The following is a 27,818-nucleotide window of genomic DNA, read 5'->3' as shown; positions in this document are numbered from 1 at the left end:
AAGAAAGAGGGAGGTAGACTTCCTGGTTTTGCTATTGAAAATAGATTATCGATTATTCTTTCTGTCTGCTACTGTGCTAAGCAGCTACTAAAATATAATAGATTTCTGTATTCCCAATTCTGGCTACTTTGTTTTTCAAAGTTGGATATTTACAGCCAACCTTTCAATTCCAATATATGTGCATCTTTTCATAAAAGTGTAAACTGAAAAGATGAGTTTCTTGAAGCCTAATTCTATCAATTTGTTTTGATGTCTCCAGTGGTTTTCTGAATTTACTTCACTTTGTGGGCAGATGATTGATGTAGGTAATTTAGGTTAGTGATGTCTTTTTAAAACTATTTTAGGCTATGAAAATCTCAGATTTAAAATCAAGTGATACAAGTTGACACTTCGTAGCCCATATTTACCATTCACATGACACTGCTTATATTAATAAAAGCATCTTCTAGTACAGACTGATTATTTAATTTCACACATGTATTTCTTACTAACAGTTGTCACAATTACTGACATTTTACACCCTGAATTGGATAAAGAATTATTTGCTAGAATCAGTTCTCTTTATATTGCTAAAATTTTATTGTAGTTTTAGCAACAAACGAAATCAAAGCTGCAACACAGTCACTTCTTATAAAGATAGCCTCAAGCATTCTACAATCCAACTGAAAGACTTTGTAAAACTCAAAAATCAAACATAAGCATTGTTTTTCAAAAGTGATATTACTTAAACTACTTCTTGATTGCACGTCATTAATTTGATTGAAATCTCACTGGGCTCCAGCAGATGCTTGCAGGCATTGAGGTAGGAACAATTACAACATTTAAAACGCATCCAGACATAAGAATAGAACGGCTTAATGGGCCAAATGCTGGCAAATGGGATTAGGTCAGATTGCGATGTCTGGATGAGTTGGACCGAAGGGTCTGTTTCCATGCTGAATGACTCTATTCCTTGAGTATTTCATCACACAATCTGGAACCAGACCTATTTTACTGACATAAAATGTTAAATGCTTTCCTGTGATAAGACTACAGTGAATTATGGAATTTAATGCTGAAACCCAGTGCAGCGATTCATAATATTTTTATTTATTTCTAAACAAGTGAAATCTGTTGTGTAACAGGATTATTTAAGGTGAAATCCTGTTGTAATGAGGGAATAACATTCCGTTATCATGGGAATTACTTTCACAACACAGCATTGTTTTCCTATTGATTTATTCAATAAAAATAAGTTATTTACTTGAATGCTAAAATAAGTAGGGCTAAATTTTGACAGCTAAATATGTACTTTTTTTATTATGTATATACTTCTTCATGGACAAACTGAATGTGTTTGTCAAGTTTTCGTTCTGGTATGTAACACTGGCAATGATATAGACACAATGGCTGACAGTACATCTTCATTTGAGACCAAGCTCTCTGACAGCAACACATCTGGCAAGAGAAGAATATGGTAATAGAGAAATAGGCCTATGTTTGTATTGATGTTAGCTTCCTGCAGAGGGGGTATTTTCATGCAGGTTTTGTAGGGCTAGATCAGTCCATTTCATATCTTGTTCATTAATAGATTCAGTCGTTCCTCCATTATCCTGTTCAGGTTCTGGAAGTTCGCTCTACAAAGAGAAAAAAAAGAGTGGAATTGTTAAGATTGCTGTCTTAGTTCATGAAACTAGCTCCTGGGTTCCAGGGATTGTCCTATGGGGAAAGATTAAATACACTGGACCTATGATCGTTTGAGTTTTGAAGAATGAAAAGGTGATCTCATTCAAACATACACATTTTTTACAATGATCAATAGGGCAGGTGCTGTAAAGATATTTTCCTGGCTGTGGTGCCTAAAGGCAGGTACACAATCTCAAAAATAAGAGGCAGACCATTTAGAACTGAGAAGAAAAGCATGGTCTTCACTGAGAAAATGGTGAATATCTGAAATTCTCTGCCCCAGAGGGCTGTGGAGGGTCAGTCACTGAGTATTTCAAAATTGAGACTGACAGACTTCTACACATTAAACAAAAAGAGAAATATAGGAATAATGGAGGAAAAAAAAGTGGTCTGAAATAGGGCATCAGCCATGACCTCACTGAATGGTAGAGCTGGCATGTAGGGCTAAATTACCTACGGGGAGAATGTGAGGACTGCAGATGCCGAAGATCAGAGTCGAGAATATGGTGCTGGAAAAGCACAGCAGGTCAGGCAGCATCCGAGGTGCAGGAAAATCGATGTTTCAGGCAAAAGCCCTTTGTCAGGAATTTCGACAGATTTTCCATGGCATCGGGCCACTTCATGCTTTAATTACCCAGGGGATAGTAACAAGTAGAGCTTGCTTACTTCAACTCCTAATGGTGTAGTATGTGACATTTCAACAAACAACTTCTTCTAAACAGAATTTACTTGCAGAAAAAAAGGATGTTAACACCATAAAAAATTTCAGCATGCTCCAGATGTTTAGTGCATATGGAGCAATATAATGACTCTCACAAATTTCCCAATGATCTTCACATGAATGAACGTGGTGACACACATTTTAAAAAAACAAGATAGAAACACAGCAATACCAAATAATAAACAACAATTTAAGATCATAGACCATAAGACACAGCAGCCCATTGCATCTGTTCCACCATTCAATATGACCATAGATGATCTTATACCCCTCAACCTCCACTTTCCTGCCTTTCCATCAACACCCTTTATACTTTTCCACCAGCTTCCCTTCCTGCCTCTTGGTTAAATGTGTCTAACACAGTGGCTGACTTTTCTGAGACAATTACAATCTTAAAAAAAACTAGAATCAACACAAAAAAACTAGAAAAGTTTGCTTCAATTGCCAAAATAGGAGGCAGTCATTCTCTTGCTTTCATTTTGCCGCATACGTATAGAGGCTGCTCTCGCATTTTAACTGATTTTACACTCCAAAATGATGCGCCTTCACACCATTATTATTACAAGAACGGATTCTGTACATACTAGTGGTATTTCCACATCTTCATATGGCAGTTTGTCCTCACGCCATGCATCATCAATAAGGTCCAGGATTCTGCCATCTCTTTGTACTTCACTGTCCATGTAGCCTCTGTTGGCACTGAAGTATGCACAAACACAATACAAAAAATATGGGATTTAGTAAACATAAAGCATATGTATCTCATTTATTATACTCCTACCTAACTGCTTCCTAACTGCTTTCTAGATAGTTAGGGATAGGTAATAAATACTGGCCAAAGCGAAACCCATGTCCTGCAAAAGAGTAAAAATAATTACATGACTATACAACAAGAGTACTTAGTTGGCTTCAAAGCACATTGCAAAATCTGGTGGTTGTGAACAGTACTAATGAAATGCAACACTTTTACTTAGATCGATTTACAATACAGCATCACTGAAGAAACTCCACAAGACAGGGGAAATTAACAAGACGGATCTCCAAACAATGAAACCTGACTCGTTTTGATATTTCGAGCTCCTTAGTTCTTAATTCAAAGGAAATGAGTCTGTCACACCCCATGTTCTTATGAGCCGTGGTTCAATTAGTTACACTTTCACCTCCAAATTAAAAGTTTGTGTTAAAAGTGCCACTCAAGGTCCTGAGCATGAAACCTTTCACTGACAATACAGTTAGTTGCGCTGTGGGAAGTGCTGTCATTCGGATGAGATATTAAACTGATGCTGAATTTTTCCTTTCCAATGGGTGTAAAGGATGCTCTTGACCTATCCACAAGTGAAGCAAGGGAGTGATCCAGGCATCGTGTTCAATATCCGATTTTCAAACATCATCACAAAAAAAAATCTATACTTAATTGCGATGCTACTTGTGGGAGCTTGCTCTGTACAAATGGGGTGGTGGTGGCCTACTGGTGTTGTCGCTGGAGTAGCAATTCAGAACCCTAAACAAATACCACAAGACAATATTCTGATTCTCACTGTCAGTGAAATTTGAATTCAATATAAACACTGGGAGAGAGAGATACCATAATTAACTGTATAATCACTGTTGATTGTCATAATAACTGACCTGGTTCACAACTGTCCTTCAGAAAAGAAAATCTGCATCCTTACCTGGTCTAGCTGAGATATCACTTCAGACGCACAACAATGTGGTTGATTCCTAACTGCTTTCTAGATAGTTAGGGAAAGGTCATAATACTGGCCTAAGCGAAACCCATGTCCTGCAAAAGAGTAAAAATAATTACATGACTATACAGCAAGAGTACTTAGTTGGCTTCAAAGCACATTGTAAAATCTGGTGGTTGTGAACAGTACTAATGAAATGCAACACTTTTACTTAGATCGATTTACAATACAGCATCACTGAAGAAACTCCACAAGACAGGTGAAATTAACAAGATAGACCTCCAAACAATGAAACCTGAATGGTCCAATAAACCCATTTCTACAAATTACCAAATGTACACAAACCAGGGGGTCCCCCTCAGACCCATAGTGTCACTTCCCAGCACACTAACATACAGACGAGCAAAGGAACCTCAACGTGAACTGAAATACCTAAATAAGACTCAAGCTACTCCAACCACTCCACCCAGGAATTAAAAAATCTCATCAAAGACACCAAGGTAGAGGACGACGAGATCATGGTATCCTTCGTTACAACAACCCTATTCACATCAATAAGCATCACCCTAGCCAAAGAAACACTGGCTGCACTACTAGATAAACCAAAGACATAAATACTAGACAACACCAACACCATCAGCAAGGACAGCACCCTCAAAATGGTAGACTTGTACCTCACAACCCACTTTACCTTCAATAACAAGATCAACAAACAAATCAACAATTAAATTCTTTGAGGAGGTGACCAAGCATGTGGATTAGGGTAGAGCAGTGGATGTAGTGGACATGGATTTTAGTAAGGCATTTGATAAGTCAGGAGGCATGGGATAGTGGGAAGTTTGGCCAGTTGGATAGGGAACTGGCTAACCGGTCGAAATCAGAGAGTGGTGGTAGATGGTAAATATTCAGCCTGGAGCCCAGTTACAAGTGGAGTTCCGCAGGGATCAGTTCTGGGTCCTCTGCTGTTTGTAATTTTTATTAATGACTTGGAAGAGAGAGTCAAAGGATGGGTCAGTAAAGTTGCAGACAATACGAAGATTGGTGGAGTTGTGGATAGTGAGGAGGGCTGTTGTCGGCTGCAAAGGGACTTAGATATGATGCAGAGCTGGGCTGAGGAGTGGCAGATGGAGTTCAACCCTGTCAAGTGTGAGGTTGTCCATTTTGGAAGGACAAATAAGAATGCGGAATACAGGGTTAAGGTGGAGGAGCAGAGGGATCTTGGGGTCTATGTTCATATATCTTTGAAAGTTGCCACTCAGTTAGATAGAGCTTGTAAGGCGGCCTATGGTGTATTAGCCGAGGGATTGAATTCAAGAGTCATGAGGTGATGTTGCAGCTGCATAGGAGCTTGGTAAAGCCACATTTGGAGTACTGTGTGTAGTTCTGGTTGCCTCATTTTAGGAAAGATGTGGAAGCTTTGGAAAGGGTGCAGAGGAGATTTACCAGGATGTTGCCTGGAATGGAGAATAGGTCGTACGAGGATAGGTTGAGAGTGCTAGGCCTTTTCTCATTGGAACGGCGAAGGATGAGGGGTGACTTGATAGAGGTTTATAAGATGATCAGGAGAATAGATAGAGTAGACAGTCAGAGACTTTTTCCCCGGGTACAACAGTGTGTTACAAAGGGGACATAAATTTAAAGTGAAGGGTGGAAGGTATAGTGGGAATGTCAGGGGTAGGTTCTTTACCCAGAGAGTGGTGGGAGCATGGAATGCGCCGCCTGTGGGAGTGGCAGAGTCAGAATCATTGGTGACCTTTAAGCGGCAATTGGATAGGTACATGGATAGGTGCTTAAGCTAGGACAAATGCTCGGCACAACATCATGGGCTGAAGGGCCTGTTCTGTGCTGTATTGTTCTATGTTCTATGTAACAGGACATCCATCGTATCACCAATATCAGGATTCTTGGCAGAAGCAGTTATGCAGAGGTTGGAACGAACATGCCTCCCGAAGATCCAACCCAAGTTTTGGGTCCGCTATGTGGATGACACCTTTGTCATCATGAAATGGAACAAATTAGAAGAAACTCACAAAGACATAAACAACATTCTTACTGGTATAAAGTTCACCAAAGGAGGAAGAAAACAACAATAGATTCCCCTTCCTAGATGTCACAGTAGAATGAAAAGCCAATGGAGAGCTGCATGCCAGTAGACCAGATACTCAACTACAGGAGCAATCATCGCAACACTCACATTCAGAGCTGCATCAGGACATTATTTAAATGAGCCACAACATACTGCAGCACCCAGGAACTACAAGATGCTGAAAACACTGATACAACGTATTCAAGAACAATGGGTACCCAACAAGCACAGTCCGCCAATTCTGACACAACAAATCTAAACAAGAAGACACAACACACCCAGAGACTCTAGCCACACTATCATACATTAAAGACATCTCGGAGATGATGACAAAACTACTCCAGCCCTTTGGCATCATGGCAGCCCACTGAAACAGCTCTCGACGAATCTAAAGGGCCCTGAACCAACAACCAGCAGAACGAGCGTCATTTACAAAATTCCCTGCAAAGACTGCAAAAAACATTACATTAGACAGACTAGCAGGAAACTAGCCACCAGGATACACGAGCACAGACTAACCACCAAAATAATGAGCAACTGTCACTACTATCCTTAGACACAGTCGATGAGGGACACCAGTTCGACTAGGACAATACATCCATCTTGGGCAGGCTCAACAAAGGCACGCACAGGAATTCTTACAGGCTTGGCATTCAAACTGGAACTCCATCAACAAACACATTGATTTGGACTCCATTTACCAACCTCTCAGAAAAAGAATTGGAAGTGATATGACATACCACAACAGACCACTACACACAAATAGAAAGCGACACTGAACACCAGCACTTCAACGGAGGCTCACTCATGACGTTACCTAGCATGGTGATGAAACATCTGAAAACAAATCTTCCAGCTCAGCTAGAAAACTTAGAACCCGAATATAAAACGCATTGGCGTAATTTACCTTTCTGAGTGTGTACAATAACAATTTCTCTTTATCAGTTAGCTCAATGGAATGGTTAGGATGCATTGACAGCTAATTCAATGAATACTGTGCAGCAGATAAATTTATCAGATAAAAACTTAACCATTCAGCCCATTGAGTCGATACTATTTTACGAGCATCTCTCCATCTGTGGAGAGGGAAACAGAGTTAACATTTTGAAACCTATGGGTCTCTTCTTCAGAACAAGATTAACTATGTTTTTCTCTCTCTAGATGCTCCTAGACCTGAGTTTCTTGAGCAATTTGTTTTTTTATCCCTTTTTGTTTCTAAATGTTTCTTAACAGTCTTTCCTTTTAAAACTCCTTCAATCAATTTTGCATCTTTAGCTTTTGCAACATTTTCACAGTTGCACTTAAGTTGAATTCCAAGGTTATGTTCCTTTAATCTAGTCTTCCCCAAAAGAGAGTTCCTCCATTAAACATTGGGCGTCTTGTGAATAAAAACCTTCAATTTCATTTTCAAACAACATAATTATACCAAAACTCCCCATAGCTCAATTCCTTAATCACGGATGTTATTTTTGCTATAACCATTCATCAAATTTGGACATCACTAGCAAGGCTAGCATTTGTTGTCCTTCCCTAAAAAATCCTTTTTCAAAGGATTAGTGAAGGTGGTGTTTGGTATGCTTTCCTTTATTGGTCAGAGTATTGAGTACAGGATTTGGGAGGTCATATTGCGGCTGTACAGGGCATTGGTTAGGTCACTGTTGGAATATTGTGTGCAATTCTGGTCTCCTTCCTATCGGAAAGATGTTGCGAAACTTGAAAGGGTTTCATTAGATTACTTACAGTGTGGAAACAGGCCCTTCGGCCCAACAAGTCCACACCGACCCGCCGAAGCGAAACCCACCCATGCCCCTACCCTTACATTTGCCCCTTACCTAACACTACGGGCAATTTAGCATGGCCAATTCACCTGGCCTGCACATCTTTGGACTGTGGGAGGAAACCAGAGCACCCGGAGGAAACCCACGCAGACACGGGGAGAACGTGCAAACTCCACACAGTCAGTCGCCTGAGGCGGGAATTGAACCCGGGTCTCTGGCGCTGTGAGGCAGCAGTGCTAACCACTGTGCCACCGTGCCGCAAAAGATTCAGAAAAGGTTCAGAAAAGATTTACAAGGATGTTGCCAGGGTTGGAGGATCTGAGCTACAGGGAGAGGCTGAACAGGCTGGGGCTGTTTTCCCTAGAACGTTGGAGGCTGAGGGGTGACCTTATAGATGTTTACAAAATTATGAGGGGCATGGATAGGATAAATAGACAAAGTCTTTTCCCTGGGGTTGGGGAGTCCAGAACTAGAGGGCATATGTTTAGGGTGAGAGGGGAAAGATATAAGAGAGACCCAAGGGACAACTTTTTCACGCAGAGGGTGGTACGTATATGGAATGAGCTGCCAGAGGATGTGGTGGAGGCTGGTATAATTGCAACATTTAAGAGGCATTTGGATGGGTATATGAATAGGAAGGGTTTGGAGGGATATGGGCCGGGTGCTGGCAGGTGGGACTAGGTTGGGTTGGGATATCTGGTCAGCATGGACGGGTTGGACCGAAGCGTCTGTTTCCATACTGTACATCTCTATGACTAGAACAATATTCTAAACACAGATTCAATGGGAACAGTACTAATTCATTTTCTTCAACTTCCATTAGTCTTGATTATCCTATGTGCCAAGCATTTAATCAAATACTCCACATCCCTTGGTTTAACAAAAAAAAACTGGTCACTTGCACATATACTGTTTGTAGGTGATTTCTGTGTATACAGTACATCTATGATAACTTCAAAATTAGTTTAGTGGCTGCGAACCTGTCTGGACATTAAATATGTTACATTAATATAAGTCCCTACATCTTCACTCTGATCTTCAGACTCCACTCTGTAACCTCACAGTCCATTGAGTTAAACGAAGTAAATGGATCCAGTTGGATGTCATTCTGAAAAAGGATAATTGGGCTCGAAACGTTAACTATGTTTCTCTCTTCACAGATGCTGCAGGACCTGCTGAGTTTCTCCAGCTATTTCTGTTCTCGTCTGGGTGGCTATTCGATTTGTGAACAGTTTTGTCATTATTTACAATCTAAGGGATGGTGGTGGGGGGTGGTGGTGGTGGGGTAGGGTGGGGGGGTGGGGGTGGTGGTGGTGGTGGTGGGGGGTGGGGTGGGGGGGGGGTGGTGGTGGTGGTGGGGGGTGGGGATGGTGGGTGGTGGTGGTGGGGGGGGTGGTGGTTGTCTGACAATGGGCTGCTCTTCCACATGGAGAAAATGTCTCTGAAAAGAATCCAAGAGCCACAAGAATCACCTCAACCCGCTCCCCCCGATAAACCGTCCGGACTCTCACCACTACCCGGTGCCCACTCTCCCTCTTCCCCCCACAGCCACGGTTCTCCCGGTAAACGGTCCGGTCTCTCCTGTGCCCCCCGGTAAAAGGTCCCGACTCTCTCGATCCCCTCGGTAAACGGCCCGGTCTCTCCCCGTACCCCTGATAAACGGTCCGGACTCTCCCGGTAAATGGTCCGTTCTCTCTTGGTTTCCCCCAGCAAACGATCCGGACTCTCCCGGTCCCCCCGGTAAACGGTCCGGACTCTGCCGGTCCCCCCAGTAAACGGTCCGGCCGCAGTGGACAATGGGCGCGGGGACTGTGTTGTGGTGAACACTCTCGGGGATTGAGGCGATGGGTTTTGTTTCTCTCCGCGCGCTGCCCCGTCCTTGAGCGAACGGCCCTTTATTTCGATGATATTTTATTTCCCGCCAGTTCTGATGATGTTTCCCCCCATTCTCACCTCCTCAGACGTGACTTGTTTTAGTCTGTTTCTTGTCAGTGCCGATGAATAATCGCCAGGCCCAGGCCATCCCCTTTAAGGTGGGTCGACCTTCCCCTTTAAGCGGTTGCCTAGTGACAGAGGCGGGAGTCTTTGAGCTGGTGAGTGGCATGGAGGCTGTTAACCTCATAAACTTTAAAAAGTACATTTACAGTAAAATGTAACACACGAGGGTGTGGCTGGAGTAGTTTTAGTTTAGTTTAGTTTTGGCGGGACAGACTTGATGGGCTGAATGGCCTTCTCCTTGTTCCTGTGAAATGTGGGGAGCAGGAGCATGGCCAGCATTTGTTGGTCATCTCTAATTTCCGTTTAACTTGATATTTCAGAGGGATTTTTGTTTGTAAGGACAATATGTTTCTTTTCATTAAATAGTTTAATGGACAGATTTATAATCAGTAAGGGAATCAAGGGTCATGAGGAAAATGGAGCTGAGGAACATCAGATAAGCCTCATTGAATGGTGAAGCTGACTTGATGGGCTGAATGGACTACTTCTGCTCCTACGTACTATGGTCTTATTGTCTTAAAACTCCATCTGGTTCACCAATGGTAATTTAATCGAACCATTCCTGACTCTAGCTTTCAATTCCAGATTGTAAAACCCTATTAGTTGAATTTAAACATAAGTTCCAACAGTTGCTGTGTTGTCCAGCACATTAACCCAGACCTCTGGATCTACAGACAAATAATATTAGTTTACCACCACCCTCCAGAAATGGTTATGTACAGCATCTGTGGGCATTTGTACTAAACAAAACTGGGTTGTTAGGATAATACATCCGAGGTTCCCGATGATTGACATTAATATTAAGCAACACTGTTTATAGTAGAACCTCAATGGTTTTTGCTCAGTTCATCTGCACAAGCCTTCAGTTTTACTGAAGGAAGGAATCCAGTGTGTGTTCAAAAATAGTAGTGTTTATGAAAATATATATTTTAGAAATTACTCCTGAGCATCCTTCCACCTATTGTTCATGGCAGCCAACAGTGTTAAGGGAAATTTAGAAAATTAGTAAAAATATTGGAAATTTGCAGTAAAAAGATAAAATACTAGAAGTGCACACATTTTTCGAAAGTTACGTTGAGGAAATTTTTTGTTCTTTAGCATTAGCATTTTTGCTATCTTTAAGTAATAATTTTAACAAATGAGGATTGGCTGAGAATTTTCTTCAAGAAGACTTTGAAAGACTGAGATTTCAAGTAACAGAGGACAGAGTACCTTTAACAAACTGAGGGTGGCTGAAAGTGCTGAACAAAGGATACAAACATGGCACGTCTATGTATATTCCCAACAACAGTCAATTGAACTAGTTTACATTTGCTAACTTTGAATAGAAAACTGAAGTAGAGAAATGTTATGTTTTCAAATGAAATGGATGTGTAGTCTGATATAACAACAGTACGTCAAATATCATAAGAATTCAAAGGATTACATTTTCTTTACTGCAGTAATCCCACAGTTGCCTATGTCTCCTGTTTGCCATACTGGAATCTTGTGATTGATGTTGACATTGACTTATCCAAGGATATTTACCAGGATGTTGCTGGGAATGGAGGGTTTGAGATGTTACAATAGATTGGCAAGACTGGGACTTTTTTCACTGGAGCATAGGAAGTTGAGAAGTGTTCTTATTGAGGTTTATAGAATAATGAGTAGCATAAACAGGGATCTTTTTCCTAGGGTAGGGGGGTTCAAAACAAGGGGGATATTTTTAAGGTGAGACAAGAAAAAAATATATGTGGATTAACTGCCAGAGAAAGTGGTAGAAGCAGGTGTATTTGTAATATTTAAAAGACATTTGGATAAGTTTGTGAATAGAATAAGTTTGGAAGGATATGGGCCAAGCGCACAGGCAAGTGGGACTGGTTTAGTTTGGGAACATTAGTGGCATGGACAGGTTGGACTGAAGGGTCTGTGTCCATGCTGTGTGGCTCTATTACTATGTTTTTGGGAATATACAAAGTCGTTGCACCATGTTTGTATCCACTGTTCAACAACTGTTCATTCTTGGTGAAATTTCATGCTTATTTGGACCTGAAACAGCTACCTCATCTTTAATACAAAATGCTGAATAGAAACAGTAAGAGCAATGTGTGACAATAAAATCATGCAGAACTACCTTTCCAGATCCAAGCCCTGAATTTGAGTTTCTATGCGATTAGAATGATAAGCTGTGAAGAAATATTTTGCAGAGCGCAACCATTTGTGGAACAAGTTAAACAATTTTACTGCTGACCAGCTGCAAATCCTCTGTCAGAGGAGCCAGTCTCAGTGGAAGCATTTAGTGTCAAGGTGTACAGTGAATTTGCATTATCTGCCTTTCAAAAAAATATTGGGAAGTTGTCCATTTCTCAGAATGTAGTGAATTCTTTGGCTTTCTTGCTAACATTACTATCTTGAAAAAATAAAGTTGGAGTATTGAATCATTGTGAATGAAAAGCAGATTGTTTTGTCTTTTGTGACTTCTTTGACATAAATTCTCCTGATTTGCCTTCCACCACAATAAAAGAAAAGAACTTCTGAATATTGTCAAGCTTTTATCAAAATGTTTTACAGTTGAGTGATTTCAGTTTTCAACTGGATTTCAGGGTACCTTTTCTCAAACTTTGGTTGCTGTAAGAGTGTGTTTGTGTATCTGCTGAATATATACCTTTGGCTGAGAGCAGGTATGGTCTCTGGCTCAGGATTTTGTTTTTTCCTCTATCATCAGTCAAGAATGCCTTTGTACCTTGGCTAAGATTTTGGTTGAATATATTTATTGTTAAAACATTGGACTGCAGTGATCTTGTGAAAAAGTTTCCAGCAATAGGACTATGGAAATGATGGCATAATCAGCCACTCAACTACCTATGCCTGATTTAGATTCCCCAGTTTGATCTCTAGACCCATTGTTTCCTGAAGTCAGCTTTACGACAAATGGATCCTGATCCCACAATCTTTACCTCCCTAAATTGTGGCTTTGGCATCAGACAATTAATATGAAGTACATATTCATTTTAATTGATTAATTAATTCATTATAAATCAAAGTGATAGCAGTTAAGTTTGAACAATCTGCCTGATCAATAAAATATAGGCGCCTTATTTATTATGAGTAGTCAGTTGTTTTCCATATTGGAATCTTGATTTCATTGCATTAGTTGATTGGTTCTATATGCTTTCCTGAAGTATTCAATGAATCTGAACAAATGTTTTCTGGATTCAGATTAAAGCCTGAGAGACTTGCTGGGAAAACAACAAATTTTGATGTTTTTTGTTAAAGTGGTCCATTGCTGTTTGGGATTTGGTGAATCTCTGTATTAGAGAATCAGTGACATGTTTGTCACAGTGCTACCACAAATATGTGATGATGTGTTTTATAACATGATTTGTAAACAAACAACTTTAACAGCACCTTCAAAATGTGCTCTATAATTGATGATGAACATTGACTAATGGGTTTCAAATTAGTATTGTGGTTTAATAGTATTTTTATTACAGTCTCCATATAACCAAATTGTCTAATGTTTTAACCATTTTATGCAGATACTGATGTTTGGGGAACAGGTTTTCTTGTTCTGGAAATTCAATGCAATTTTAGCAGCCAAGCTAACTTACTTACAACTGCAATGTTTCACTGGCAATATTATATATTTTTCTCATTATAGGATACAAAAAAGTTGAAAAGTCAAAGATGTCTCCAAAAACCAAAAAACGTGGTGGAAATGGAAAATCAAGTAATACTTTTTCCTATGTTTTGCCAATGATTCTGTGTTCATTGATGATGGTTAATGCAATGGCTTTACAATGGAGGAGCATCAGTGAGTGATGTATTGTGATCTGTAGTGAGTGGTGAAGCTTTTAACAGCCATTCTAAGAGTTTCCCTATTTGCTAAATTATGGGGAATGTTCGTGTTTGTGAACTTGATATAATTTTCTGTTACTTCCTTCCATGTTGCTCTGTTCTTGAATCCACTAGTCCTTTGCTTGAGTGTAGCTGCAGAGTTTGGTGCATCTCTATCCCACATCCCTCATAACGATGATAATTATTCAGCATCACCTGATAGTGAAAGTCAGCAGGATATTTATAGAGGGATTGGCTTTACATCTGGGATCACTCTTCCGTCTGATACTCACACAGATGTTTGGGTGCAGTGTGGTATTGGTAGGATAAAGAAACTCCTTCAACAACAACAACAATTTGTATTTGTGTGCCTCTGTGTGTTCTAAAGCCACATGTTGCATTTCACCCAAAATCCTAAATAATCTTGGCCTTTACTGTCAACTATTACTGGCTAAATTCACTGAATAATCAGGTCACGAGCACGGATGCTTTTCTTGGAAAGCTTTGAGGTATGATTTATGGATAGATCTTGGTATACTTGCAGATTGGTGTGATGTGGCTGAATGTGAGTTCATGGTTGTAATTTTCAATATAGAAAGTTCACACTCGCAAGGGTATATGTGCTGATGATGACAAGGCACATTAAGTTGGATTGGGAAAATTACAAGGTTTGTTGGCACCCAGAATGCAAAAGCAGCAGTTTAAATCTCAACACTTTACCTTTATACTTGAGGTAATCTCATATCACATCAAGTTCTCTTCCCTTGTCACCCACATGCTCACTGACCTACATTGCAGCAATGGTCAACCAGCAGCCAGTGGAAAAATTTGTGTCCTTTTGGTTTCAAATATCTCAAAGGTCTTGACCCTTTATGTCTCTGTAACTTCCCCAGCTCCAATTCTTCTGTGATCTTTGTGCTGCTGTAGTTCTGGCCTCTTGTACATTCTTAATTTTACTTAATTCACTGGTGGCTCTGCCTTTAGCTGTCTATGCCCTAACTTCTTGAATTCCTTTAAATCTCCAACTCTCAAAGGAAATGGGGACTTGAAATCTTTGACTAAGCATTTAACCATCTGCCTTGTTCTCCTTGGAAAAAAGCAAACTGATGGGAGATTTGATGGGGATGTACAGTGTTATGACAGACTTGGATACGGTAGTCAAGGAAAATGTGTTCCCATTAGTTGATTATATAACAACTATGGAATGCAGATTTAAGATTTTGGCAAGGAATTACAGAATCCAAGAATCGTTACAGTGCAGAAGGAAGCCATTCAGTTCATCTTGTCCACTCAAGCTTTTTGAATGAACAGTTCAGTGTCATTCTTCTGCTCTTGCTCAGTAACCCTGCATTTTTTTTTCAAGTAACCATCTAATTCCCAAATGAATATTACAATTGATTTGGCTGTTTCATGCTCTTAGTGCATTCCAGGTCTTAACTACTTTATATTTGAAAAGGATTCTCTTATATTACATTTGCTTTTTTGTCAGTTACGTAATCTATCCATCTGATTCCCAATCCTGTCAAGAGTGAAAACAGTCTCTCTCTATCTACTTTGCCCAGTTGCCTCATCATTTTTAATACCTTTACTAAATGTCCTCTAGACCTTCTTTCCTCCCATGTTTCTCCAAAGTGTCTTCATAACTGAAATTCCTTAACTTCTAGAACCACTTTTGTGACACTTTTTTGCACTGTCTTCAAAACAAGAAGAGGATATATTGGAAGGGCCCCTCTTGTGGTACAGTGGTAGTGTCCATACCCCTGGACCAGGATGCCCAGGTTAAAGTCCCACCTACACCAATGGTGTGTAATAACATCTTTGAGCAGATTGATTACAAAGATAGGTTAAAAAATATTAAGAGGCTACTTGTGGCAAAGTGAAGATGTTTCTACCTATGAGCCAGGTGGCCTGGGTTCAAAACCCACCAGCTCCAGAGTCGCACAATCACATCTCCAAACTGGACTTTTTGGAAGCTTTCGAGAGTAAGAGCCACAACTGAACAACACTGGAACTTATTAAATAAACTTTTTTGAACTGTTTTTAAAAAAAAGATACATTGGAGGGGTCTTGTGGGCAGTAGTAGTGAACTGCCTCTGGAGCAGGAGGCCTGGGGTCATGTCCCATATGCACCTAGCTGTGTAATAACATCTCTGAACAGATTGATTAGAAAATATGAAAAAAAGGATATATTGCAGTAAATTGGTAATTGAATCAGAAGCACGGGTGATTTAACGGTGGAGGATGAATAAGAAAAAGTAACACAGGTAATTGGCTGGTGGAAAAAAAATGTTCAGTGACGCATAAAGCATTTCTGGATATACAGTATATTAAAAAAGAGGACGCATTGACTGGGGAGATAGTAGCACAGCAATAATGTCATTGAACTAGAAACCCAGACCTTAGGATAATGCTATCAGGACGTCAAAGCAAATTTAACTATATTTCTTGTGAAATTTGAATTCACTTAATAAATTTGTAATTTTTTAAAAACGTGGGTATATTGGTGGAATGGGCCAGACTAGTGTGCTTTACAGAGAGTTGGCTTGGCTTCGGAGAACCGAGCGTCTTCCTTCACTGCCATGAATGACTTATGAACTCGTTGTAATACTTCAACACACTGCATCTGAAACTTGTATTGAATCATAGAATGGCTGAAGCATGGAAGAAGAGCACTTGACCCATCCTGTCTATGTCAGCCTCCTGTAGAAGAGTTAGTTAATCTCACCCCCCTCCTCTTTCCAGATAGTCCTGCAAGTATTTTCTTTTCAAAACCTTAACCAACTCTCATTTTTGTAGGTCCCAATTTTACCTGCCTCCACCACAAATTCCAGTACATTTATTTACTCTTCTGTCTGTATCTCTGAATTTAGCTGAGGACTCAGGGCAATTGTCTGCTCAGTGTTTACCTCTGATTGGTCTGTTCCATCAGTAAGTCAGGACACACTCAGTATGGTATCAGGGAGTCGAAACAAAAAAAAACGGGAGCCAATGGAAATCACAGGAAAATTCTCTGTTAGTTGGAGTTTATACATGCAAAAAAGGAATGTGGTTGTGTGGGTTTTGATCAATTGCTTTAGTTCCAGAATTTCTCTACATGTCTTTCTCAGCAGTATTCTAGGAGCAATATTCAGTTGCTTCACCAATGATCTTGCCTCCATCCTAAAGTCAGAAGCGGGGATGTGCGCTGATGATTGCACAATCAGCACTATTTGTGACACCCCAAATAATGAAGTGACCTGACTCTGTCTGGAACATTGTCTGTAAGGTATGATTCTATGAGTACGACTATGTCAGCTGTTGCTTGACTAGACTGTGGGATAGCTCTCCTATCAGAAAGGACATTACAGAGTCGACAGAGCTGAGTTTACTATTTGTGTTTCTGATGTCTAGAAGCCTGATTATCCACCCAGTTTCAGTCCACTTAGACTTTGTTCTATACAAAGAGTAGCTTGTTAGCCACTCACAGAGTATCTAAGAATTGACTACATTATTGTGGGCTTGGAGTCACATGCAAGTTAGACCAAATTAGGCAGATCTCCTTCCCTAATAGGCATTGGTGAACCACACTGGTATGTGTAATAAGAGACGATGGTTTGCAGTCACCATTAGACTGGTTTTTACAAAGATTTTAACATCGCAATTTTACCATCCGCCATGATGACATTCAAACCTGTGTCCCCAGGATATTAGTCTGAGTCTCTGATTAATGGTCCAGTGACATTACCAACAGCTCACTACCTTTCTGTCTCATTAATTAATGCCTCTGAACATCTTTCAGCTACTAGATGCTGATAAATATGTATGAAAACAGCACCTTCTTTCTCCTCTGCACCAAATTCCTAAGTTAGCAGTCATTTCACATTGCACATAGGCCTTGTCATTTCCATGCAGTCAACTTATGTAGAGGCTGGTAGCTAAACTCAAGTTGCAACTGCTACGTTAGCTTCCTTCTGCAGTAACGAACACCTATGTTCAGGTAAGGAATTTCAATTGAATGGTAACTGCCACTGCTGGATGAATTCTGTTAAACTAAGGTTCTTAGCTAGCTGCAGTTTTACATTTCTCAATTAGAGTCTGACTGCATTATTATAGCTTGAAAGAAATCTGACTCGCACCAAATTCCCGAGTCAGCACTTATTCATTGTCAAATCTGTGTCTTGTTATCTCCTCACCTGTGGAAAAGATTCTGTTACTTTCCTGATGTTGCTTGTCCTCTATTGCCAGTAGAATTAATTGAACCAGCTGCCAAATCTGCTAAAAAAGAACTGGATAACTCAACTAAAGATGTAACTAAAAAAAGTTCAACCAGTGACAATAGAACAGCAGCAAAGTCATCTGTAGAGGATAAAGGCAACAAAGAGGCACAAAGGTTTTGGCTGATGAAATCAGAACCAGAAAGCCGAATTGAAAATGGTGTTGATGTGAAGGTAACGTGTTATTCTCATAAGAGGGTGATTTACAATATTATGCAAAAGGAATAGTGATGAGTGTTGAATTAGGTTTCTTAATCTTTATTATACAGTATACAGTTTTTGCCTCTTACCTAAAAAGGATTGCAATATTTACATGAAAGGAGAAGGTTCTCTAGGCTGATTCTTCAGATGAAAGTTGTCATGAGAGATTGAGTGGTTTAGGGTGTTATTCTCTGTCATTTAGAAGAATGACAGCTAATCTGTAATTTCTTTTGGATTTCATCACAAAGTGGATCCTGCAGGACTGTTCCGAAGCTGGACAGTCTAGAAGTAGGGGGTGAAATTATCAGATAAGAGATCAGCCATTCACTACTGTGGTCAGGAGACATTTCTTAAATCAGAGTTGTAAATGTTTATAATTCTCTATCCCAGAGGGCTGATCAATATGGTGTTCTTAATACGTTGAAGACTGAGATTGTTAAGATTTTTGGAAACCAGGCAGTCAAGCGATACGAGGATTGTTAAGGCCAGTGGAGGAGGAATAGAAGAGGCAGTATGACCTGCACCTGAATTGCTTAAGTTCTTTATACAATTTCATTGGTTGTGCTATATTTCTATATAAAAGTATTGATCACAATCTAAGCTTTGTTTTATTTTAATTCAGTAGCGTTCACCCTAAATATTTAATGGTTGGATAATTAAATTACCACATTGAAAAAATTGAGGATGACCTTGCTCAGCAACCAACCTCCGGCCCATTTTAAAACATGAGTAAATATGAACCCAGTTCCTTAATTTCCCTTTCATTTATACTTGTGTTTTTTTGTGCAGATGGGTGGAGGGTTATGCACAAAAAGGATAGAAGCTGAATGTGAAAAATTAGTCAACAACAGGATCATTTGTTACTGTTGTGAGTTTTTAGTATTTACCAAATAAACTTTGCGAGTTATTACTTTGAGGGGAAAAATAAGATAAATATTTCCATATTATATTTAAATTCTTTCTTTGATTCTGTTCTTAGTTTGGAGTTGAGGATTTGAAGGCACAACAAAATCAGACAGCATGCTGGGATGGTGTTCGGAACTACCAGGTAAGACTGGACATCCCAATGAGGATCCTGGTTTAATAGGGTCAAATTTATTTGGATTGAATCTTTTATTCATGTATAAGTATGGAATATGTTAAAACATCTAGAACAAGATCATACATACAAACTCTATTCAGAAAGGTAACAATTTCAAGGTCAAATTAGATAATTTCTTAGCTTCTGATTTTATTTTTAATTTGGAATTCAAAATTTGCCAATATTAAGGTTTTGATGAATCTTTTAAGTGCACAAATTGCCAGCTGCCAATATTTGTGTCATTGGATTGAATATTCTATGTAGTTTATTTTCCATTGACTGAAGGACTAATCTCTGTTTGAAAGTGTAGAAATGTAACCCCTCTGGAACTGATTTGCATTATTTTATTGTGCAGGTTTGCTGTCACCCTCTTATTTCATATATAATTGATTTCTATGTCAATACTGGGGCTACTTTTCTATTCCCATTTTTATTTTGTTTGAATGCTGTATAATCAGGAATGTCCAGTTCCAACCCTGCCCATCTTTCAGGACAGTTCAGCTTGTACAGTTTCCATTTCACCCTGAAATGGTTCCAATGTCTTAGGAATCAAAAGACCTCCTTGCTGCATAATCTACCCAGCCATGTACTCATCTGCTGGATCCTCTTTTTATCCTCATTACTGTGTGGCACCTAGAATAATCTGGACATTGCTATCTTTTTAAGTCCTGCTTGACAATTTCCAATCAAACTCCCTAAAACCTGCCTGCAGGACCTCAATTCTCTTTCTGCTGGTGTCATTGATTGCAGCAGGGATCATGACATCCAACTGTTCACCCTCCCCCTATAGGATATCCTGCACCTGTTCCATGACATCCTTGATCCTGATTCCTGAAAGGCAACATGTATTTTTGGAGTCACTTCTATTACGAAGGGGAAGATTGAACTTCTCTGATAATTAAACCAAAAAACAAACCCTCCCAATCTCTGACTGTGGGTGTAGAGGTTCCCTTGTATTAATTAACACCTAAAGCACCCAGGGAAGCTTGCCTCGCCTCGTAATCTGTTTTAAAGGAGTTATTAAATGAAAAAAGTCCCTGATATTCACTTTATAAGCAACAACTAACAATTTATTTATTTAACCCTAAAAGTGAACAAATTACCAGAACTACTAACAGACAGAACAATTCTCCCCTAACCAATAACTATTCCCTAACTGAACCAAATTCTACTGGTATGTAGTCCCAATAAACTCAAGTCATAAAAAAATTAAATTAAAGCTTAGATTCTCAAAATCTATACAGGATGTGTTTCCCAGAACGTTCTGCCTTCTCCGCTGTCTCTCCGGTCAGGGATGTTTCCTCTGTGAATTCTTCCATTAGGATTCTTAGCTAGGTGTGCTCTGGTACCTTTTGTGGATAGATGTTGCTCTCTCAGAGAATGTAGAGATTTCTGTGAGAGCTGGATGTTAATTCTTCAGATGGCAGTTTGCTCTCCCCTGATTTCCATAAGCCATGTTCTTATATACCTTGGATGACATATCAACTTTCTTACAATAACATTGGTCTAAGGTTGTCAAAACCATTAGATTTAAAATCAATTGGTTTTCAATTTCTAAGGTTTGGTTTAAATTCATTGGCAGATTTCAAGCTAGTTGCCAACACATCAAAACAAGCCTAAGGTTTCCAGTCACACAGGCAATTGATACATGGAGAGTCATGGGTAGACATGGTAGTGAAGAACATGTTTGGCACACTAGCCTTCATCAGTCAGGGCATTGAGTATAAAAGTTGGAAAGTTATGTTTCAGTTATACAGGATGTTGGTGAGGCTGCACTTGGAGTATTGTCTTCAGTTTTGGTCACCTTGTTATAGGAAGAATATTATTAAACTGAAAAGAGTGCAGAAGAAATTTACAAAGATGTTGCCTGGACTCAATGGTCTGAGTTGTAGGTAGAGGTTGGACAAGCTAGGACGTTTTTCTTTAGAGCATAGGGGACTAAGGGGGGGAGGGGGGACCTTAGAGCTGTATAAGATCGTGAGAGGCATGGATAGGATGAATGCACTCAGTCTTTTTCTCAGGATTGGGGAAATGATGACTAAAGGGCATCAGATTTAGGTTAGAGGGGAAAGAATAAAAGGGAACCTGAGGGGCAAATTTTATACAGAGGGTGGTGCGCATATGGAATGAGTTGCCAGTGGAAGTGGTTGAGGCAGGTACATTAACAACACTTAAAAGGCACTTGGACAAATACATGGATAGGAAAGGATTAGAAGGATATGAGCCAAGTGCAGGGAAATGGGGTTAGTGTGGGTGGACATTTTGGTCAGCATGGACCAATTTGAGCCAAAGGGCCTGTCTTTGTGCTGTAGGAATCTATGATGTTTCAATTTTCTAACTGACTATACATTTTCAGCTACTTATAGACACATTTTCTGTGTAAATCTCCAAGCTTACAAAAACCCTATACTTCTTAAATGAGCCATGCATTCGTCCCTCCTATCATGTTTTACCAACAAATTTTTGCCTTCCACTTGACGAGTACGCTACACAACTTCATAACACTTCCAAGGCCACAGATATGTCTATCTGTTTTCTTCGCTAACAAATCCTTTCCATTGTTGCTCTTTCACATTTTTTCCTCCCACCTTGAACAGCTGAACCACCCACAATGCCATAGTCTTGAGTCTGACTAACCTCACAATGAATCGTGACTGTTACCGAAAACTGCTTGCCAGCAAGATGTGCTTAGGAGATTCTCCATCTGCTTGGTCTCCTTCTGCCTGGCAGTCACCCAATCCTTCTCTTCCTGCACTGGGTGTCCATGTCCTGAAATTCGTTGTCCATGAGCCTGTCAGTTTTGTGACTGGACTAGTGCTTCGCAGCCAGTCAAGCTCCAGAACCCGGAGCAAATCGTGGACCTGAACTCTTAGCACACAGCTTACGTATATGGACCCTTGATTTTTTACCCCCTTTACTCCTACGTAAGTGTACACTAAAAAAAAACACTGGATTTTATAAATCAGTTATAATTTTGCAGTCACCATTTCTGAGACAAGCTTTCAATTCCTTATCTTACTAATTGAATTTAAATTCCAACAGCTATAATGGTGGAATTTGAACCCTTGTGCACTGACCATTAGCCTGTTTCCCTGAATATCAATCCAGTGACATTACTACACTATATTTCTGCTTTAAGTGCACTTACACTGAAACTTTTAAGTTTAATAAAAGCTTTATCATTTTTGCTTTGATTTGTGGCTTTCATGGTGGCATGTATTGGGTGAAAACCTCCATTACAAGCTATGCTCTGATTTGTGTCTTTCCAACCCTGGTTCCCTTCATCACAGTGCATGATCTTCTCCTTCTGTTGGCTCCAATGCACTCCATCTGTCTTCATGATAAGTTGTGCTCGGTGGAACATCTACTCTCTGGAAAATTTTACAGGACACACTTGACATGTCAATTGCCAGCTTAATGCAGTAATGTATCTCATTGACACAGTCTTCCAGGTCAGGCTGGTGAACATACAAAAGTGCCACCAACTTTGGCGTTAGCTAGCACGTCTTCACACAAAGGGTGATGATAAAGGTATGCAATTCTTCCACACAAAAGTAACAGTAGAATCTTAAATGAACAAGACTCTTAAATCTGAGATTGAGTAGCAAAAAACTAGCAATTTGTGGAACAAATGGCTTGGGGGTTTGAATTTCACTGAAAGACAGAATGGGTCAATAAGATGAATGGCTTTACCCTGTCTCCATTTTTAATGGTCTGTTATGAGGGCTGATGCTTTATGTTCCCACAGCAAATGTCAGTCTGCTGTTGTTAAGCAAAGCTGTCATACAATCAGCTTCTCAACTGAAGCCCATATACTGTCTGAATAGACTTGTGCTTCTGCTGCTGATGCTTCAGTTTCCATGTTTTCTGCCTCAGTTTTTTTTTCCCCTTGTCCATTGTAACCACAGTGGAGTGGTACCAGTCAGAAAATGTCTGACTGCATTAATTATTCTTGAAAAGGCTGAATTGCACTTGCTGGATAATCTCATTAAAATTTGAAGAGCACTTCTGAGCAAAAGCATTTGGAAGAAAACAACTATAACACTTTGTAACTTGGGAAAAGGGCCATTATCATGGGAGGAAAAGTCTTTGAACAGAGCTGAGACTACTGTAAAAAAAATTAAGAACTTTTGTATATATTTTAATCATGTCCATCAATCATTTGTGCTCAGTTTTTCATTCTGTTAGGCAGGACTGCACCCTCTAAGGTATACAACTGGGTGCAAATCTGCAGGGAAGTCTAGGGTGTTTCCAGAGGCATGTAATTACTAATATATCTGTACTCTCTCTGCTTGATATGAAATTCAGAAGAAGGTTTAATTATTTTGAGCAGTCTAACTTGTATTTTCATCCCTTTTACTCATTTGAGAGACTTTAAAAACAATTTCAGTATTATTAGTTTGGAAGCAGAATAAAGTGTTCCTCCCAAAAAATGAACAACTGTTTGAGTAAGAAGGTTGACTGCTTTTTATATACTGTGTCCATGTGAGTGTATCAGTTGTGTATCCAAGACTAAATGAAAATCTCTGGATTTAGATGCAAGGTGCAAAGTGAGATCATAACTTATTTTATTTATGCATTGTGTTACTAGGCTCGAAATTTCATGAAAGATATGAAGTTGGGACAGCTGGCCTTTTTCTACCACAGCAATTGCAAAGAGCCTGGAATTGCTGCACTTGTCAAGGTTTGCATTCCTAACAGCTACTAACCTGTTAGTACATGTTTTGAACTTTTTTGTGCCTGTTTGAGCAATAATGGTACTTATGAAATAAGAGCAGTATAACAGTTATGACGTTGCTTCTAACTACAGTGACAGTGTTGTTACTACAGCATCTATTTAATGTACCAACTTCACCTTTGGTTATGAATTCTAAATTATTATATCCTCTAACTAGGTTAAGAAAGACAATTTTAATTAATGCTTTTTCTCCCTGACTCAGCTGCAGAAATATATTCCAATGTCAATGATTTAAATATTGCACATTATTGATATAATGAGCATGACAATGAAATCCAGTCTGCCAATGATGGAATATAAACTAAACAGTCTAGTTTATGGGTGGATGTCTTCATCTGAGTGTAAAAATGAATGGTCTGCAATGCTTTTAATCTGTAATTCTAAATGTCTTAATCTCTGAACAATGACTTCACCATTTAAAGTGTTTACTACTTCTCCATTTTTGTACTTCTCACTTTCTTTTAAAGGTCGTAAAGGAATCTTACATTGATCACACACAGTTTGACAAGAAAGATCCTCATTATGATCCCAGAAGCACAAAGCAAAATCCAAAGTGGTTCATGGTAACGGAATCTTCTTTTGTGTTTTATTGCAACACTTAAAAAGGCTTTCAGTTATTTCATGAATGATGTTTTATAAAATCAGCTGGAGCAGTGCTATGATTTATCAGAGTTGGTAGACTGACATTTTCATTACCTGTAGGACAATTTATTCAAGTTTGCATTACGTGAGTAACAAAGTACAGCAACTGTAATAATTTATGGAGTGTATATTGAGATGTTACAATGCATCAACGTTATGTTCTATATGGAGATAAATCATATCGAGGCAGAGTTACTGGTTTGCTGCCCTTTATATTTCCTGTTTTTTGTTTGTTGTGAAATAGTCATTTGTATTCCATAGTGCCTAATCAGTTCTGATACTTTATAAATCATGAAGCTCATCTCACCCGTGTGCATCTCTTCCCATAGAGCGAAATAATTACAACGATGCTTTTTACTGCAAATTATGATTGTGTTAATTTCAACTGATCATAGTGGTTAAAATATGTTATTCGTATTTCTGACGTCTGTATTATTGGTCAATGTTATCTGATTATATCTCATGGACATAACTGATGATTTTAAATTTTTAATCCCAGCAATTATGTGATTGTTGAGTGGCAGTGAAAATCTAATTAACCACTGCTCCCTGGAGATGGTGCTGCAATATGTTGGTTATCAATGATTGATTTGGTGTTGTGGATAAAGTTTGGAGAATAACTTAACCAGACATTGCAGCTGTCTGGAGTAAGTGAATAAGTAAATTCAAACCCAATCCATTCGAATATAATTTGAATATTTATCTATTTGTTAAATTTAAAGAAGTGTTCAAGGGAAACATATTTATTGAGAGTGATTGGAATGTGAAACTGAGCCAAGTAGCGTAATTACTTTTAAGGGGAAACTACCAAAAATGGAAAGAAATAGCAAAATTACTAATAGATTTAGATGAATAGTCTGGGCAGAGGTTCATGTGGATCTCAAACACTAATGAGGACTAAATAGCCTATTTTTGTTGATGAGATGTAATTCTTTTTAATATTTTTAAAATGCCACGCCAGCAGAAATGTGCTTTTCAAGTTTCTTGTGCTTTTATTTTCAGAATGTGTGTTAATTGCCTCTCACTATGAAACTTTTTCTGTTTGAACAAGTGGACAGTTGACCAATTTTTTGAACTTGCCCAACCCCACCTTGACTGGCTCCAATGTTACATTTTGTATGGTATCTATACCTATATAAAAAAAACAAGTGACAAGTCAAGTACTGAAAGAGCCACAGCTCTGACTTGTGATTTCACCTTTTTTTAAGGTAGCATTGGCTGGACAGCTTAGTTGTCCAGCACTGTCTAAATTTACTTTCTTTTTGAGGTGGATGTGCAATTTGTGAGGATGATGAAACGTTACATCTCTCTGGCTGAATTGAAGAGACACCATCAAGAACACAAAACAAAGGATGGTCCACTGAAAAACATGGCACTGTTTACCAGGGCTAGGCTTTCTGTGCAGCCAGTAACCAAAGGTGAGGTTGGCACATTATAAATATTTTTAATTGACTAGTTCAGACATTTTATGACATCCCTCTGGAGCAAGTGGGACTTGTGCCTAAGCCATCTGATGCATTAAATGTATGCTGTAATAACCACCTTCTCTCTACCTCCAGTTATAAGCAGTGTCAATTGTTATGAGACAAGCATTACAAGTAGCATTCTTGCAAAAGATAATTGCAAGCTATCAACTTTAGACATTGAGTAACGTAAAATTGGAGATATGTATTTGTTACAATTAATTAAACCATTAACTTGTGCTAATTGTAAAAAACAAGCTAGCTTTCATCTGTACAAGTGTAGAATTACACCTCATTATTTTGCATCTCCTGTCAACTGATTTAGCATCATCAGTGCTGTGCCCTATATATTAAGTCACAAGATGATATTTGCTGAAGCAAGGTTTAAAGTAACCAAGATATAGAAATAGCTGCTAATGTACTAAGAGCGCAAAGAATTTGCTGCTTTCCTTGTTTAAAATGTCAATTGACAACTGATAATATAAAAATAAACAATCCTGGAAAAACAAATGCAGCAACTGAGAAAGAAACTAGTTAATTAATCCCAGAAAGGTCCAACCTAATACTTTAACCACTCAGATCATGAACCATCTTAAATTTCCCGAATAATTTTACTTCAAAGGTTTTCAGTATTAATTCAAACTTTATATTTAGTATTCGTCAACACTTGGCTGAGGTACAGCAAACTTCCTTTGTTAGGAAACAGGTAGCAAAGAAATTTGTCAGTGATTTTGAAATCTGAGTTTGATTTCAGTTTTCTACTGTTTTGTGAAGTGAATCTTTAGAAGATATATTTCCAATGGGAGGTCAGAGCAAAGGAAGCACTAGATTATTTGAAGCAGTAGGATTTAATTCGCAATGGCAACCTGCTGTAGTGTCATTACTTCCTTCGCCACTCATACCTCATAAGAGCTTTATGAAACTAGTTATATTTTTAATGGAGTTAATTTGGATATTAATGTCCTTATGCACTGTATTTCAATGGCTTTTAATGGTAAAGGCATTCTGATAAAAGCAGATTTACTTGCAAACTACTGAATTAAAAACTGTATTTATTACTTCAACAGAGGAGTTTGACTTTGTACTGAGCCTTGAAGACCAAAAGCCAGTTTAAATGGAAGAAGGTGCAGATGGGAGAATTATTATTCAGTATTCCAGTTATTAATTCTATCTTGGGTGAACTGAACTCATTCGTTGCGTGCATGTATTTACCTAGCAGTCTGAACAACATGTTTTCTTTGGTAATAGGAAGATGGGCTGCTGAATTGTAAGTGGACTTGATTTTTCTGTTTTTCTGCATTTCTGCAGTCAGTATGCTTCCTACAGGGGACAAATGTATGCTATTATAGTAGGCCAAACACTCAGAAGAGATTATAGTATGGCACAGAAGCAACAGAGGAGTGCTCTGTAAAATATATAACTTGTTTTGAAATTATCTGCATTCCCCCATTTCAGGATTACTGTCTTCGCTTTCACCTGCAAACAAAGTACAGAAAGAGGAAAGCATTAACTACCCAAACATTTTCATGTATAAATAAATACCCGAACTAACGTGTTATTTTGAAGGTTTATCCTTGAAATGCTGTATCATTGAATAAATTTCTTAAAAAAATGAAAACATTGTTTCTGACCTTTTTATATTCTTGTTAACACAATCTTAAGAAAAACTGTTGGTGTTGGAGTGATTG

The 27,818-nt window shown here is 38.9% G+C and overlaps 2 protein-coding genes across 8 annotated transcripts; one reads left to right on the top strand and one right to left on the bottom strand.

Moving 5' to 3' along the window:
* Window positions 1-555: 555 nt before the first annotated feature.
* Window positions 556-9,956, bottom strand: anapc13 (anaphase promoting complex subunit 13). Of its 4 annotated transcripts, none has more exons than XM_060846927.1 (4): window positions 9,892-9,956; window positions 4,060-4,169; window positions 2,971-3,085; window positions 556-1,616 (listed from the first exon to the last, which is right to left on the bottom strand). In XM_060846927.1, exons 3-4 carry the CDS (start codon window positions 3,067-3,069, stop codon window positions 1,491-1,493), a joined length of 225 nt encoding a protein of 74 aa, XP_060702910.1. In that variant the 5' UTR covers window positions 3,070-3,085; window positions 4,060-4,169; window positions 9,892-9,956; the 3' UTR covers window positions 556-1,490. The 4 variants fall into 4 exon arrangements, with proteins under 4 accessions (XP_060702910.1, XP_060702906.1, XP_060702909.1 ...); XM_060846923.1 differs by lacking the exon at window positions 9,892-9,956 and adding an exon at window positions 9,589-9,695; XM_060846926.1 differs by lacking the exon at window positions 9,892-9,956 and adding an exon at window positions 9,411-9,571.
* On the top strand, window positions 9,688-27,748 carry thyn1 (thymocyte nuclear protein 1). Of its 4 annotated transcripts, none has more exons than XM_060846654.1 (8): window positions 9,688-9,971; window positions 13,577-13,645; window positions 17,980-18,179; window positions 19,186-19,254; window positions 23,879-23,971; window positions 24,493-24,588; window positions 25,935-26,085; window positions 27,198-27,748. In XM_060846654.1, the coding sequence occupies exons 2-8, from the start codon at window positions 13,603-13,605 to the stop codon at window positions 27,242-27,244; spliced, it is 699 nt and encodes a 232-aa protein (XP_060702637.1). In that variant the 5' UTR covers window positions 9,688-9,971; window positions 13,577-13,602; the 3' UTR covers window positions 27,245-27,748. The 4 variants fall into 4 exon arrangements, with proteins under 4 accessions (XP_060702637.1, XP_060702635.1, XP_060702636.1 ...); XM_060846652.1 differs by having other exon boundaries at window positions 17,977-18,179; XM_060846653.1 differs by having other exon boundaries at window positions 9,688-10,031.
* Window positions 27,749-27,818: the final 70 nt, after the last annotated feature.

The sequence above is a fragment of the Hemiscyllium ocellatum genome, chromosome 29 (genome assembly GCF_020745735.1).
Source record: "Hemiscyllium ocellatum isolate sHemOce1 chromosome 29, sHemOce1.pat.X.cur, whole genome shotgun sequence".
Lineage (NCBI taxonomy): Eukaryota > Metazoa > Chordata > Chondrichthyes > Orectolobiformes > Hemiscylliidae > Hemiscyllium > Hemiscyllium ocellatum.
Note: the sequence above shows the minus strand (reverse complement) of the source record. Positions and strands in the feature narration are given on the sequence as shown.

What these genes read in the sequence shown, in the direction of transcription:
- anapc13 (XM_060846927.1), bottom strand. Translation starts at nt 3,069, where the DNA reads ATGGACAGTGAAGTACAAAGAGATGGCAGAATCCTGGACCTTATTGAT. An exon ending in AAGATGTGGAAATACCACTA is followed by an intron (nt 1,617 to 2,970) that starts GTATGTACAGAA and finishes TTCTCTTTGTAG; the next exon opens with AGCGAACTTCCAGAACCTGA.
- thyn1 (XM_060846652.1), top strand. Translation starts at nt 13,603, where the DNA reads ATGTCTCCAAAAACCAAAAAACGTGGTGGAAATGGAAAATCAA. An exon ending in AAAATGGTGTTGATGTGAAG is followed by an intron (nt 18,180 to 19,185) that starts GTAACGTGTTAT and finishes TTCTGTTCTTAG; the next exon opens with TTTGGAGTTGAGGATTTGAA. An exon ending in ATGGTGTTCGGAACTACCAG is followed by an intron (nt 19,255 to 23,878) that starts GTAAGACTGGAC and finishes TTGTGTTACTAG; the next exon opens with GCTCGAAATTTCATGAAAGA.